Here is a 16,879-nt window from a genome sequence, read left to right as displayed (position 1 = left end):
TGATCTCCATTTCTTTTCTTATCTTATGTTAGAAAGAACGATTAATGTGATTCTATTCGTATCTTTATAGCGACCTCTTTCATATGCTTCATTAAGCAGTCGTGGAAAGGAAGTCTAAAATATCGAATGTGATCCCCATTACTTTCTTTTCTCAGCATATGTAAGAATAACTAAATGTGATTCTATTCGTATCTTTATAACGACCTCTTTCATATGCTTCATTAAGCAGTCGTGGAAAGGAAGTCTTGAATACGAAATGTGATCTCCATTAGTTTATGTTCTTATCAGTACCTCTTTGATATGCTTAGCTTTGTTAAGCAGTCAGTTCTTGTAACTGACTTTAGCTACCGTCTATCTTGTAGAGGTAGTTTATATGATTTCTTATAAAAACGGTAAATCTAATCTATACGTTTTTATATGATAGCAGTAAATCTGATTTACCTATATATGTGATCGAGTCACGTATATTTCTTTCAGTTCGTAATGTTGACCTTGGTCAGTGTTACGGACACGTGAAAGTTGCTTGTCAGAAAAATACCGATTGTGATCCACTTCCTATCTTCCTCAAAGACCTCTTTCATATGCTTCGGTAAGCAGTCGTGGAAAGGAAGTCAGACAGAAAGAATAGTGAATATGATCTCATTTACATTTTCCTAAAAGACCTCTTTCATATGCTTCAGCAAGCAGTCGTGGAAAGGAAGTCAGAAAGAAACAATGTCAAATGTGATCCCACATTCATATTTTTCTTCAAAGAAAGTTTTCTTTCACGGTTCCTTAGAAAGATGGTAAATCTAATTTTACTCATTTTTCATTTTAAAGCAGTAAATCTAATTTACTCTAAGCTGTAAATCTAATTTACTTATATACGGGACCAAGTCGGTATATAATCTATCAGTTACCAATTCTTTATTTTGCAGCTATGCTCAGTTCTTATTTATACCATTTAAAGCACATAAACAATTTATATGTTTTAAAATCAGATATTCTTTTCGGTCCATAAAGCAATTTGGTAACGTGACAAAGTTCCTTTTGGGCCAGTCATTAGGACACGTGAAAGGGGCTCCCAGGAAAGATTGGGGTCACGAGGACCGCTTGACTCAATCTTTCCTAGACAGAACCATCTCTTTCTTGTGTGGAAATGACAGCTCTTACTCAGGTACTTTATCACATTCTTCGATGAACTTTATTTATCCGAAGGTTTTCGAAAAGGCGAAAAACTTACACTAAATTTTGCCATTTCAAAAGCGTTAAAGCAATTTGGTAACGTGACAAAGTCCCCTTTGGGTCAGCTATCAGGACACGTAAAAGAGGGTTAGACGAAAAGCCGAGACTTTTCTTGTCATTAACCTTGTCTTTTACGGGTGGAGATTAACAGCTCTTACTCAGGTACTTTATTGCTTCATCACATTCTTAGATGAACTTTAACGCAATCAAAAGTTTTGAAAACGAAAACATAAAGAAAGCATAAAATCCTATTTTATCTTTCTCGGTCGGAAAACCGATCCAAGAAATGTAAAAGTTTACATTTCATAAGAAAGCATAAAGAAAGCTTAAATCTAATTTAACTTTCTTAGTCGGTAGAACCGATCCAAGAAAATCTCATTTCTAATCGGTTTTGGACTTAAGCTGCAAATGTAAGAATTAAACTGATATGCGGTATATGCACCTAATTTGCATAAGTTATAACTTTTAGAAAATCAATCAGCGGGAGAGCCTTGTGCTCTGATACCACTGTTGGGTTTTGCGCGGTGTGCTAACCGGAAACCCTTTTAAGCTTAAGTTGCGGAATGACCGTAGAACAAAAATTTCTACGGCCAACTTAAGCTCAGGATTAAACGGGGTATGTCAGGAAACTTTCCAAGGCGGTCCACCTTCAGTATTCCTTTGGCATCAAAACCCAATTTAATCATTTTACAGATCTACTCCATGATTGATTTCTAAAACTTTAATCTACTTACAAATTAAATAGATTAATATAACATATTTATACCTTGTTTCCAAATCACAGTTGGAATGCAGACCGAGCGAGTAGAGCCTCACCAGGGAAGGAATCGACTCGGAGTATCACACGTGTGATACCTCTATCGGTTATCCACCAGGACTAACCGGAGAGCGGTTTATTTCTTCTGCCAGAAATACCGTAAACCGCGGAATTCTGCAAAAACACTATTCACGGGGAAAAGACGAAAACCCATAAACACGAATTTTCGGTTGCTCAGTTTCATCAATATGCAAAACTGACATACCGCTAAATTCGGTAAAACACTATTCATCGATCCCGTAAATATTCTCCACAACAACCCGCAAGATTATACGTCAACTACGTATAACTTTCTTTTCTCAACCGAAACACTATTTGGGAGAGAAACCGAGAAAGAGAGAAAATACCGATTCGTTTCTGCACGAAAAGATACATGTGAATGTGCATATGTATATATGTGAATATCTCTTTCTCTCTCTACCCCTCCACCCCTATTTATAGTGTTTAGATTCGGTTGCAAAAGACCAAAATGCCCTCCAAGTTCGGCCTATTTACAAGATATGCCATTGACACCTCATCCTTTTATATGTGAAATGACCAAAATACCCCTTCCACACCCTTCCACATTCTTCTCCATGCTTCTACACATGCAAGGTGGCATAGGTGTGAAATGACCATTTTGCCCTTGTGGATAGGATTGATGACATGTCATCTGGATAGGATCAATGACGTGTCATGCGGATAAGCACGAATCTGAAAAGACCCGAATGCCCTCGGCCCGAACACAAATAATATTCGTATAATTATTCTGAACAATTATATATATATTTTTCTTTCGGTTATTTGTTTCGGTATTGATGACGTGTCATCTGGATAGGATCAATGACATGTCATGCGGATAAGGACGAATCTGAAAAGACTCGAATGCCCTCGGCCCGAACACAAATAATATTCGTATAATTATTCTGAATAATTATATATATTTTTCTTGCGGTTATTTGTTGTTTCGATAATTTATACAATGTGTCCTGCACATTTATAAATTAACCAGTTAACTTTTATACAACGTGTCATACACGTTTATAAATTAACCAATGTTTTTGCTTGTTATTTTTACATAACATTTATAATTTAATTATAACACGTATAATTAATTATAACCATCTTAATATTAATTATAATCAATTTATAATTAATCAGTAAGATTCTCCGAGTAGCTCCTATATGGTGTGACCCAATAGGATCTGTGTTATGTTGGTAAACAGAGTTAAAACTATTTTAACTTCTGTTAGTCATGGGTGGCATCTGGCAACACATCATGACCATCCAATTACACAGATGATGCTGTACTGTACAATATCACGATCCAGTAAACAATTTACTTGTGTCTGTTCTTCTGTCTCATAGCTATCAGATTAGTTTCAAGGTAGATGTGTGTCATCCTTGCTAACTTAATCTTTTCTTGATCTTGAGCAGATTATCAAATATAATTACTCTTGTAACTATACCGCTAGCAGATAATCTTACTCTATCAAGGGGCCCAGTGATGCTATAGCTCGTATAGAGATACGAGGGACAAATAGTATTCTTGGTAAACTATCACTTCCTCAGCTAAGCTATACATATGGAAAAGCTACCGTTATGACTGCTTTTTACGGACAGCGGTGGATAACAATCACACATACATATTTCTCAGTGGGAACGATAAATACCTCATACTGTAGAACGTGACACTGAATGAAAACATAAATGACACGAACACAATTCTATTTAATGTTTCATTCGGGGTCTGTCAAATACCATGTTTCTAAAACATGTATCTATGTGATTAAAATGACATCTCGTGTCAGGTGGTTTGTAAAACTTAACCATCTTTTAATCCACATACTAACCTTATCGCGGTAATTAGTGTTCCTGCTAATTACCTTGGTCAGTGACCTTTTAAGAGTATATATCATCTATATTATGGAGTTTCACAATTTCAGTCATGAACTCGAAATGATCCATAAATTCAATAATACTCAAGGCAACAAAATGCTATATAAATCATCCAATTCATGAACAAAGCTTTATGATAAATTATCGTATTATTGACTTCTAGATTATTACAAACTAACAAGGATGTAGTCTCTAAACCTTGTCTTTGAGTTGAATGATGTTTTGATCTAAGTTTGAACTTGTGTGATTGTTGTTTGAGTATTCATTGTTTGCTTGATTGTGATTTCTTGATTGATTCTTGATTGTCTACTGTTAGATGTCTATAGCATCTCTTCTAGTAATTTGGCCTTGATGTATCTTGTAATTGTGATTGAGCATTTGAGGTAGATCTAAGATCAATAGTAGCCGAGAGGTGAAATTTCTATTATCGAAAGGTTGTAGATACCTCTAGTTAACCAGACAATCAATTTAGGTTAGATACCAGTAGGCGAGAGCCACAGGTTGAAGCCTCGCACAAGAAATCAACTTAGATACGAACACATGTCAGCTCTGCTCGAGGGCCATGCGACCCGCATCAGAGATGATGCGAGTCGCATCATACGGGTCGCATCAGAGATGATGCGAGTCGCATGATAGGTCCAGAGAAGGCAAAGTTTGGGATGAAACCTGAAACCCTAGGAACGCCTTTTATCTTTGATTCAAAACCAAAACCTTTAATTGCTTTCATTTACTGTTAATTGAATTGACACCCAAAATTAGGAAACATAAACAAACCAAACCCAACTTTTCACACTTCTAGTACCTAGCTTGGATAAGTGGTGATTTAGAATCGAATTAAACCGTCCCTGAGGATCGATACCTTAATATACTATACGGATAGGGTTGTGCACTTGCAATCCTAGACGAGAGTAGATTCAAGGTTTAAACTGGTATAGCTTGCTATACCTGAGACTTTGTAGCCTACCTTTGTAAGCGAACAGTGACCTATACCCGCTCTGGATCCGGAACCGCCCCGTATCCGAACCGGACCCGATAATCCACAAACAAGTTACGGGTATCTATCTACCCGGAACCGAAAGACTGGACCCGAAATATCTACGGGTAGATAGGTATCCGGATCCGGACCCGACCCGATTTGAAACAAATAAGTATATGAATCGAAATTTGGACCCGAACACTTTTAGGGTCCGGGTCCAAATATAATAGTACCCGGACCCGACCCGACCCGATAGCACCTCTATATATACCTTGATCTAATGTTTGCAAAGTACATATTGCTAGCTTTGTGTTTGACAAGAAAAATAAAATTAAGCGAAGTAGATATCAAATAACTTTAAAATATCAGTTTGATGGTAATGAAGTATATAGACGAATCTTTTATTTTTACCATATTTAAAAAGAAAAATAAACCAAATAGCTCTTTTTATTATCTTCTAAAAATTATATTTTTACTAAAATTGCAGATTCAATCTACAATTTTCAGATTTAATCGGCGACCCATCACAGATTCAAACTGCAGTCCATTTTTTATTTTTACAGATTCAATAGTTTACAAAATTTACTAGTTTGTAAACTATCTATACATCTGTTCATTGCAGTTCCTTTTGTTCTCTTTTTAATAGTGGGACCCACCATTTGTTCACTCCAGTCTAGGGCTATAAATGAGCTGAGTTTGAGCAAGTTACCTCCAACTCGTGTTCAGCTCATTTAGTAAATGAGCCAGTCAACTCGAGTTGGGATGTCAATACGAGCTGTAAAGCCAACTCAAGTTTTCATTACCAACTCGAGTTGGCTCACAACTCGTTTGATCAGTCAATTTTCGTAGTTATAGTTATATACTAGTAAGAGTTTATCTAAACAAAAATAATTCAAATGATTTCGTAAGAGTTATATAAACACAAACAATTCAAAGATAATTAACAAGACAACTCACAAAACAAAAAAAAAAATCCAAATAACCTCCTAGGAGTCATTTAGAAGGGCATAAGCTTATTGTGGCGAATTTTGTGTAACTCGAGTTGTTAATGAACGAGTTGGGGTATGCTCAAACTCATAACTCCCTCATTTACAACTTGAGTCAGCCAACTCGAGTTGGAACTGACTCAAGTTATAAATGAGCAAGTTACAAGTTTGAGCGATTTTGTACAGTCATACTGCAGTCTCTTTAGAGGGCATTTGGTTTGTGCTTTTGAAAGGCAATTCTCAGTCATTGTGATTTTTTGGAAAATGATTAGTGTGTTAGGTAAAATTAATTTGCAGTCATATTTCTAGTTTCAAAATTCAAAATGTCGATTCGAACCGTTTAAGTTGATATCCATATTAAATTGTGCTTGGAGACCAAATTTTATATTTTTTGGAAATTTTTTTAGAATTTTTGAAAATCACTGTTTTTGATGGTCCATAATTTTCTGAAAAACACTGATTTTGAAAAATTCTAAAAAAATAGTAAAAAATTTTCAAAAAATTATAAAATTTGGTCTCCAAGCACAATTTAATATGGATATCAACTTGAACAGTTCAGATCAATGTTATAAATAGCTAGCTATAGCGGTTTTGGACCTAGAAAGCTAAGCTACGGGGTAAAACTGCGCTAATCGAGCTAGGGCCGCTATAGCGTGTAGCGCGTAGCGGCAATAGCGGTCCGCTATGCTACATGGCTTATAATTTTGCAATTTTAATGGGCCTTAATGTCCAGATGGACTTTTTTTACTTTATCAAGCTATATCAATATAATGGAACATGTGCGGGCTATACCGCTATATTAATTAAATTTTGTATCATGCATTAATATATGGTAGTGGTATATTTTGAATATAAAATATATCGATAGTTTTTGAAATAAGGATATTTTGAATGACAATTTGAACTTTGTATTAGTTCAATATGAATATTAGAACTTCTTAATTAATTTGGTATTTTTTTTTCTTGATGAGACATGTTTACTATTAGTAGAAATATAAAATATAATTTTTGAAATAGAAAAAAAATGCTATTTATGATAGCTTTCGCTATAGCTGCGCTATTCGCTAAAGCTTTTTTTTTTTTTGTCTCCTCGCTATGCCACTATAAACACTATTTAGAACCTTGGTTCGGATCGATGTTTTAAACTTTGAAACTAGAGATATGAGCGCAAATTAAAACACCCACTTTATTTTGCAAAGCATGGTAGCATTACTATATATATATATATATATATATATATATATATATATGAGTAGGGTTAAAATGCACTATTGGTTTTGTGCCCCAACCATATCCCACGTCTCTATCTCCGTTTACAAAGTTCAAACAGTCGATTCGAACCGCTCAACGTGATATACATATTAAAATGTGCTTAGAGACCAAATTTTTATATTTTTTTGAATTTTTTTAGATAGGTATAAAATCACTATTTTTGGATGGTCTAGATGCAGTGATTTTGTACCTATCTAAAAAAATAGTAAGAAAATTCCAAAAAATATAAAATTTGGTCTCTAAGCACATTTTAATATGTATATCATGTTGAGCGATTCGAATCGACTGTTTGAACCAACGCAGATAGAGGCGTGGAGTGTGGTTGAGGCACAAAACCAATGGTGCATTTTAACCCTACTCTCTCTCTCTCTCTATATATATATGAGGTTCAAATGCCTTCATTGTTTGTGCCTCCACCATACCTCTATTTTTTAAAACTTTAATAACTCAAAATTTAAAACTTAAAAGTCAAAATAAAACCGTTAAATGTGATATATGTTATTTTCTCTATGTACTCATAAAAAATTATCACATTTCAATGTGAATCAATAAGTTGAAAAGTCAATGTATAGAAATCATCCACATTAATACATTTTATACAAGCTTCTGATGGCAACCAAAATAAAATTAAAATATCATAATTTTTTATACTTGCATAGATAAAATGATGTAGATCATAACCAACAGTTTTATTTTAACTTTGAAGTTTTATAAGTCATTTCTATGTTTTCAATGTCCAAATGATTGATCTGAAATGCTCAACATGTTCTTCATATTAATATGTGTTTGGAGACTAAATTTTATATTTTTTGAAATTTTTTTACTCTCATATGCTTATGGAAATAGAGTAGCCAACCCCCCTCTCTCTATATATATATATATAGAGGTTGCCTACTCTACTTACATATATATATATAGAGAGAGAGGGAGGTTGGCTACTCTTGGCTACTCTACTTCCATAAGCATATGAGAGTATATACTTATAAGTCATTTTTTCATTTTTAAAATTCAAAAAATCGATCTGAACCGTTAGATGTGATATCTATATTGAAATGTGCTTGGAGATCAAATTTTACATTTTTATGAATTTTTTTACTATTTATTAAGCCACTTTGAAAATCGCTGATCCAACGGTGGCTTCTGATTTTACTGTTTTGTTAAGCCACCATTGAATCAGTGATTTTCAAAGTGGCTTAATAAATAGTAAACAAAATTAGAAAAATGTAATAGACTCACAAACGATTTGGAATCGTGTGCGAGGAAGAAAAAACAAAAGTCGCAGATTGGATCTATCATTTTCATATTGGAGTCGTCGATTCAATCAGCGATGTCAATTATAAAAATCATATATTGAATCGACGATTCTGGTAAACATCAAATTTTTAGAAGAAAAAAAAAAGGAGTTATCTGATTTATATTTTTGTAAGATAATAAAAATAAGAAACGATTCCACTGTAACCGATTATAGTTAATGAAAACTAGAGCTAGATCCTTCTCTTTTATTAAAAAAAATGGTAAAAATAAAAATTTCGGGTAAATAGATGAAATAGTATTAAATAAAAAAAATCCAGTTATTATCATATGTTAGATGTACAAGTATCTGGGTTTTTCCTACAAGCAATAGATGAAATAGTATTAAATAAAAAAAATCCAGTTATTATCATATGTTAGATGTACAAGTATCTGGGTTTTCCTACAAGCAATAGATGAAATAGTATTAAATAAAAAAATCCAGTTATTATCATATGTTAGATGTACAAGTATCTGGGTTTTTCCTACAAGCAATAGATGAAATAGTATTAAATAAAAAAATCCAGTTATTATCATATGTTAGATGTACAAGTATCTGGGTTTTTCCTACAAGCAATAGATGAAATAGTATTAAATAAAAAAAATCCAGTTATTATCATATGTTAGATGTACAAGTATCTGGGTTTTTCCTACAAGCAATAGATGAAATAGTATTAAATAAAAAAATCCAGTTATTATCATATGTTAGATGTACAAGTATCTGGATTTTTCCTACAAGCAATAGATGAAATAGTATTAAATAAAAAAATCCAGTTATTATCATATGTTAGATGTACAAGTATCTGGGTTTTTCCTACAAGCAACTTGGATGGACTAATCTCTGCATAGCACTATACAATTTAATTTTTGACTTTTAATTAGCAGACTAATCTCTGCAAGCCGCTGTCAAAATATAATCCCTATTTTCTATTTATAAACGAACAGTGTATTTTATAGCTGTCAATGAACAGGTTATTTGACCAAGATATCATTGTTTGAATACATTATCCCTAGTACTCAGAAGAAATGCTATTATCTAGATTTTTTTTTTTTAATATTTTTCTCTTTTTTTTTTTCTTTTTTTTTTTGCTGTCTTTGCTTATTATGTAAATATTTTTTCAGTTATTAATGAAAATTTGTAGGCTTATGCCTGTTTACTCAAAAAAAAAAAATATTGTTAATACAGTGCAATGGCTCTAGACAAGAGAAAAAAGAGAGAGCAAGTAATTAAAGGTTCGGGTATTGATAACATTGTACACAGGGGCGGACCCAAAATTTTCATCAGAAGGGCAAAAAAATATCGAATCGGATTTAAACTCATTAACTAATTGAATACTTGATAAAAAAAAATGTTTTGACTTATATTTTCTAATATGCTGACTTATAATTTTTAATTCTATAACTTATAATTAATATTACCAATCATAATTCAAGAAATTTATTTTGATTTTAATACTAAATTTAACCCAAATTACAAAGTAAACATCTAGAGAGGAACAAAAAAAATTCCAGAGAGGGACAAAATCGATTAGTACCAATAGATCACCACTAAAACTCGAAATCCAGAAGAGACGGCTACCCCCTGTGCTAGTAGATCCGCCCCTTATTGTACACTGTCTTAAGCATTAGTGTATCTTCTTGGATTTCCAAAACTCTTCTTAAAATTTTTTTTTTTTCCTTCTCGTAACTAATTAACTTTCAAATTATTACTTCATTAATTCACAAATCTATCCTCTTGAATTGTAGAGGATCGATTGAAAAACAAAAGTTAGTAAATGTAATATTAATCAAATTATTTTTAAGCGTAAACTTGATTTCTAAAAAATAAAATCAATACCTTATAATGATGCAAAATTTCATCTACACGATAGATATTTAAAAAAAAATAGCAAACTTTTATAATTACTAAATTAGAATAACAGTTAGAAATACAATTTATTTGAATCGCGCTGGACGCTACACTTGTCAAATGGAAATCGTGTACGCAAACACATTATATTTATAACATATGGTCTATTTATTTGCCTATTTGACTCCAATATAAGAAACTACCACCCATTCTTTCTTCATTTTTATTTCTAAATAATAGGAAACTTCCACCTACTCATATACTCTCCGAACTTTCACTTTCATATTTTGACTAGTATAACATCAATGTCAGATGACACTAACTACAAAATTAATTGTATAGACTTTAAACGACTAATTTAAACTATTCAAACCGATTTAATTTATGAGTGATCCGTTTATTTGCAAAATTTTTATATTTTATAGTTATTTTAGTATCAAATCCAGCGGTCAAAAATGTTGAAAAATAAATGCATTAAAATTAACTTAAAAACTCATACATTTGACAGCTTGACTTGATACTAAATAAATTAAAAAAATTATAAATTTTGTATGTAAACGCACAACTAATAAAATAGATCGGTTTGAACGGTTTGAATTTATCATTTGAAGTCAATTCAATAAGTTTTGAACTCGGTGTTATATAGGATGAAATGACATAGTAATAAAGAGTCCGGCTAGTATAACATCGGTGTCACATAACACTAATTTCGAAATTAATTGAATAGACTTCAAACAACTAATCTAAACCGTTCAAACCAATTTGCTTTATGAGTGATGTATTTACATGCAAACTTTTTATATTTTCGAGTTATTTTAGTATCAAATCAAGCGGTAAAAAAAATAAAAAAATAAATGTATTAAAATTAACTTAAAAACTCACAATTTGACTACTTTACTTGATACCAAATAAATTCAAAAGGTTATAAATTTTACATGTAAACGCACAACTAATGAAGTTGATTGGTTTGAACGGTTTGGATTCACCGTTTGAAGTCAATTCGATAGGTTTTGGAGTTAGTGTTATATAGACTGAAATAACACTGATGTTATACTAGCCAAACTCAGTAATAAGACTAGCTTGCTATCTTTTGATACAGTAACATGCTATGTTATTTTAAAAAATATATATATTGAATATGTTTTAACGGTAAATTCAAATTGTTAAAACTGATACACTTTATGAGTAATGCATTTAAATGCAAAGATATATTAAATTTTAAATTTATTTGATATAAAGACAAGCGGTCAAAAAACAAAGAATTATAAGTCATCTTAATACATACATTTTTGTTATTTTTTTTTACCATTTGACGTTATACTAAATGAATGCAAACATTTATAAATTTTATATGTAAATACATCACTCATGAAATAGATCGATTTCAACTGTTTGGATAAATTTTATATGTAAATACATCACTCGTGAAATAGATCGATTTCAACGGTTTGGATTGTTTGAAGTATGTTCAATAAATTTTTGAGGTAGCACAATATGCCACTGTTCTACATGTAGCATGTTAGTCTTTCCCTTTGAATTAGGCAAAGAATAATACTAATCTGGGTTAGCGACTATTCTACACGTTTGGATGTGTTTGGACTAGCAAAAATGAATAATTCTTTGTTTGTGTTTTGTAAATTAGCATGCTATTCTATTAACTTAATTAAAAATTAATTTAGTTCACTATCTCAAATTTGAGTCACCTCACTATTCTCACTAACCGAAATCTTCATCCAAAAGAGTGTTAAATAAATTTCAGTAAAAAACAGATTATTTAGTTCTGATGTGTTCTTTTTTTTTTTTTTATAAAACAAATGAGAAAAAATAATTTAATATTTCACACAACTATGATTGTCCGGTCTTTTAACTGAAACTTCATATTTCATCACAAACTCAGATTTCTTTTCTTTTTTATGTTATAAATAAAATAAGGGTCAGTTTTTAAAATCACAGTCTTCATTAGGCTGTATTTTAATTTTTAAAATCATAGTCCCCGGAATTGCTGAAGGCCAGATGAACTTTGGAATTGCGGTCCTCAAAAGAAAAATCACCACCCATGCCTGGGCTTCAAAAAAAAAAAAAAAAATGTGTTATGTACTTGTGTGTATCAAGTATTAACTTAAATTTTTAAATGTTGGATAATGTAATTTGGTAGCTGCTACTAAAGTTAAAAAAATAAAAAATCGGACCTACTTGTCTTTACTTTGATCACCATGGGAAATAAATCTGCTGCAATTCCATAGGATCGTAGGATCTCTGCAATTCTAATCTCAATCGTTATATATTTTGAGATACGTGCACAAAAATTATCTCCTTTCAAAATTCCTACAATCTAATAAATGAACGGTTGAAATTGAAATCGCAGGATCCTGGAATCCTTTTGGATCGCAGCAGCCATCACCATGGGGGGACCCCTGTTAGCCATCAGACGAGACCACAGACCAGCCTCAGCCTCAGGTAGATAAGAGGGATTGGAAATACCTAATTCCAATTTCGGGGAGTGCGAATCTCTGAGATATCTCAACTTCTGCGTGACCGACGTGTTCGGTGCCTATTCGGGGGTGATGTAGGGCTCAGTATTATGAGCGCTTTGAGATTCGTGTAGAACGTATTTAAACGCTTGGGATTTTCCATAAAGTCACGCAAAGTTTGAGATATCTCAGAGGACCCGCGGCATAACGTCTAAAAGTAGATAAGCTCAAAACGGCGGGCAAGAGAAAAATTAATTAAACGAGAAAAAGATGGGATACCGAAGATATTTTCTTATTGAAATTCTCAGCGCTTGATGGCAGATATCTCCCTTAAATATTAGATAACCTATCAAGTTGGGTTATCATATCAAATTGGGTTTGTGGTGACTGGTGACCATCTGGGCTCGCGTCAATCCTTGCAAAAGTAAAGACAAAGGAAAAGGAAGAAAAGAGACGGAAGGTTAGAGAGAAAGACATAAGAGATGGTGGATAGGTGCAGCTCGAGCTCGTCTTCGCTGGGATTTGGATCGGGATGGTGGAGAGAGGATACGTGGCGGGCCCACCTGGGCATGGCCATGGTTCAGTTCTTGTACGGCGTGTACCATGTCTTGACCAAATCAGTGCTCAACGTCGGCATGAACCAGATCGTTTTTTGTGTTTATCGTGATCTCGTTGCCCTCGCCGTGCTTGCCCCTTTCGCCTTCTTCCGAGAGAGGTCTCCTTTCCATTTTCTCTTCCCTTTTCTCCCTTTTTTTGTTTAATATTTTCCCCACACAACTCTCTCTAGTATTGTTACTGATGACCCAAAAGTGAAAAATTATTTCTATGTTTTGATTTGTACAGAAAAGAGCACCTGAGTAAGTATTTTCTTTCCGAAATTGGATATATAGAGATGTATAGTTGTATTAATGCAATTTTCTAATAAAAGTAAATTCACAGATTGAAATGGGTGTTCAATTTTATTGATTTAGATAGGAGAAATGCCCCTTTTTTATAGGATAGCTGTTACTTTTTTTGTTATTTTGTTTTTACCTTTGCAAAATTTGTTGCGTCAGTTAGAAGAAGTGTGTCCAAAGTCGGAGATTGTTTTGGACTACCTCAGTTTAATTCATTTCTTTATTAGTTTGCCTTTCGTTCTTTTTCTTTGGTTTATTGTATATTTAAGTGGAATGGACAGCCCAGTTACTAGATATAATTAGCACTGCTGCATGATGAGGAGGGATCATTTGATAATAGTTGTTTTGACAATCTTGACAACAAATTTTAAAAAAAGTTTATAAATAAAATTGAAAATTGTAAGTTATAGGTATGTTATCACACATATAGATAGTCTAAAGATCAAATTTCATGCAATTTTAATATTGTTTAATGATGCATCAAGGACCGTTAAATGTTCGAGTCACTTGATGTACGGTGAAACATACACCAAATCGTATCATATTGTATATAAATAATATGTGGATACTATAGATCATGTCTATAACGTCGGATTTAAAATTTAAGATTGTCAAGGGATCCTTCTCACATGATAAAACAAGCTGATTTAGATAGCACAAAGCAGGTCAATCACATAAATTAGAGAGTAATTAATGGTTATAGGCTTATAGTTGTCAATAAGAGCTTGCTAAGAAGGTGATCTACATACTTATTGTCATTCTTTCTGTTGTGCTGTCGTAGTTAGATTTCTACAGCGTCAAAAGTTTTATTTCTGACACTTTGACTCAACGGTACTTTGTATATCACCAAATGCATAATTGTAATTTGTACAAATCATATAGGTAACTTTAAAAAAAATTGTTTCAGTCCTGACATGGTTTTTGGAGCTATTGTTTGTGTTGTTCGAACAAGTATATTAATCTTTTTTTTTTCCTCTTGATTACTGTAGAACAAAGCGGCGCCCATTAAATAGTCAGCTTGTTGGATCATTTTTCCTCCTTGGGCTTACTGGGTAGATTCCCAATTCCAACTCTTTAAAATTATTCACAAGTGAAATTTTCTTCCTATTTTAACTGATTATAACAAATGTAGAATATTTGGGAACCAGCTTTTGTTTCTCCTTGGTTTGAGCTACACAAATCCAAGTTATGCAGCTGCATTCCAGCCTGCAATACCTGTTTTCACATTTCTACTGGCCGCAATAGTAGGCGTTGAAGCAGTAAATTTGTACAAAAAGGATGGTCGTGCAAAAGTTATGGGAACTGTTGTGTGCATTTTGGGGGCTACATTAATGGTTCTTTACAGAGGTCCTGCTGTGGTTGGTCCAAGTGGTGCTGATTTAGTCTCCCAGAATGGGATCGGTGTGCATCTTAGTGGCCTTAACATGGGACGTCTTGGTGGTCTCGGTAATTTTCATCTAGGCGTGTTATGTTTGATTGGAAATTGCTTTCTTATGGGTGCCTACTTTGTTATTCAGGTACCTTCAATTTATTCTTGTAGCATCGCTATATCATGTAAATCTATGGTTGTAATTCTATGGTTATCCCGAATATTTGTTTTTTTTTTATTTTCATCTTTTGGGGAAGTACTGAGATTCAGATGTTATTTTTCAGGCACCTGTGTTGGTAAAATACCCAGCGAGTCTGTCATTGACGGCATACTCGTACTCATTTGCGACACTTTTCATGGTAGTCACTGGTGTTTTCGCAACAAATGGATTGCATGAATGGATCTTGACCACAACTGAAATTATTGCCATCATCTATGCTGTACGTTATGTTCATGCCTTATCTACCTAGGCCTTTCAATCTTATCTACTTTTTCAAATGTGATAAGTATCAATTTGGCTTCTAAGATTAGTATCCTTTCAGGGAGTTGTGGCATCCTGTCTTAATTATGCGATAATGACATGGGCCAATAAAGTACTGGGACCTTCTCTGGTGTCTCTATACGTCCCCCTCCAACCTGTCATGTCTACATTCTTATCTACTGTTTTTCTTGGTAGTACTATTTTTCTGGGAAGGTATGATTACATTTAGGAAGGTTCATTTTCTTGATGTTTTGTTCAGTCATCAGAGTAATTCAATCTCAATTTAGCTGTTCTTATCTTGTTCTTATTTTATTTCAATTGCAGCATAATTGGAGGTATTTTAATAGTTGCTGGATTGTATGTGGTGACATGGGCCCGGTACAAAGAGTCGCAATCAGCAAGTATGGTTGAGATAGACTACTATGACCCTCTGCTGCTAGAGAACCCACCATCTCTCAAGACACTGGGAAAGATGCCAAGCACATCCTCCTTGGATCCTTAAATGCTCCTCTACGTTGGTATAAGTTGCCTTGTATTATATCTGTTCTCTTTATCTATGTTTATATCTAATCACAGGAGAAGGGATTTTGAAGGTGGGGGTGGTTTGGGGGCGGGGTTGGGGAATCAATATTAGAGTGGTCCTTGGCCGACTGGTCAAAATTTTCAGGGCACCTATTGGCAAGGACATTGATTATGAAAGGGAGCTCATTTTGTTTCATGACATGATCTCTCCATTCCAATCCTGTTTTGCATCAGAACTACTGGGAGAGTGATAGAAGTTTGCTTCTCAAGTGCAAATATCGAGTACTCTTCTTTTTTTCATTTTTAACGTGTATTCAGTTGTTTTATTACGGCAATAAAAAAGAGGGGCTGTGGAGTATCTATTATTATGGTACTTCTGTGTTTCCTTTTGAAGTGTACTATTACTCTGGCTTTATAGCTTTCAGAATATTCTTGTAGAGATTCTCTCATTTAGTACAAACCAGTATTAATTAAAGTCATATCATGTTTCTGTAGATATGTTACTTCTGCGAAGAAGCGATTTTAGATTTGTAATATATTGCTAACCAAGAACTTTAATAGCCTGTAATTTCCATAATTTGACTAGAGGAGGGTTCAAATGCCTCCATTTTTATTTTATATTTAGATTCTTTTGTGAGACTAACCGGATTTAGCTCCGGACCACATATTTTACAAATTACAATACATTGTTTTTTTTACGACTTATTAAAATCTAAATAGAAGAGACAATTTACAGCATATTTTTGGTCTAAATATTTTTTAATTTTTGTTTCTTATTGCATATATATAGAAAAATTGAATATATATACATATTTCTAAAATAAATCAAGATTTCCTACAACTAATTT

The 16,879-nt window shown here is 33.2% G+C and overlaps 1 protein-coding gene across 2 annotated transcripts; it reads left to right on the top strand.

The window, feature by feature from the left end:
- The first annotated feature begins 12,986 nt into the window (after positions 1 to 12,986).
- LOC144567057 (WAT1-related protein At3g45870-like) lies at positions 12,987 to 16,510 on the top strand. Of its 2 annotated transcripts, XM_078317096.1 has the most exons (6): positions 12,987 to 13,478; positions 14,649 to 14,711; positions 14,792 to 15,176; positions 15,313 to 15,468; positions 15,571 to 15,722; positions 15,834 to 16,510. In XM_078317096.1, the coding sequence occupies exons 1-6, from the start codon at positions 13,246 to 13,248 to the stop codon at positions 16,009 to 16,011; spliced, it is 1,167 nt and encodes a 388-aa protein (XP_078173222.1). In that variant the 5' UTR covers positions 12,987 to 13,245; the 3' UTR covers positions 16,012 to 16,510. The 2 variants fall into 2 exon arrangements, with proteins under 2 accessions (XP_078173222.1, XP_078173223.1); XM_078317097.1 differs by lacking the exon at positions 15,571 to 15,722 and having other exon boundaries at positions 13,005 to 13,478.
- The last annotated feature ends 369 nt before the right edge of the window (positions 16,511 to 16,879 follow it).

This window comes from Carex rostrata, chromosome 16 (assembly GCF_964058835.1).
Source record: "Carex rostrata chromosome 16, lpCarRost1.2, whole genome shotgun sequence".
Taxonomy (NCBI): Eukaryota; Viridiplantae; Streptophyta; class Magnoliopsida; order Poales; family Cyperaceae; genus Carex; species Carex rostrata.
This window is presented reverse-complemented; position numbering and strand designations above follow the sequence as displayed.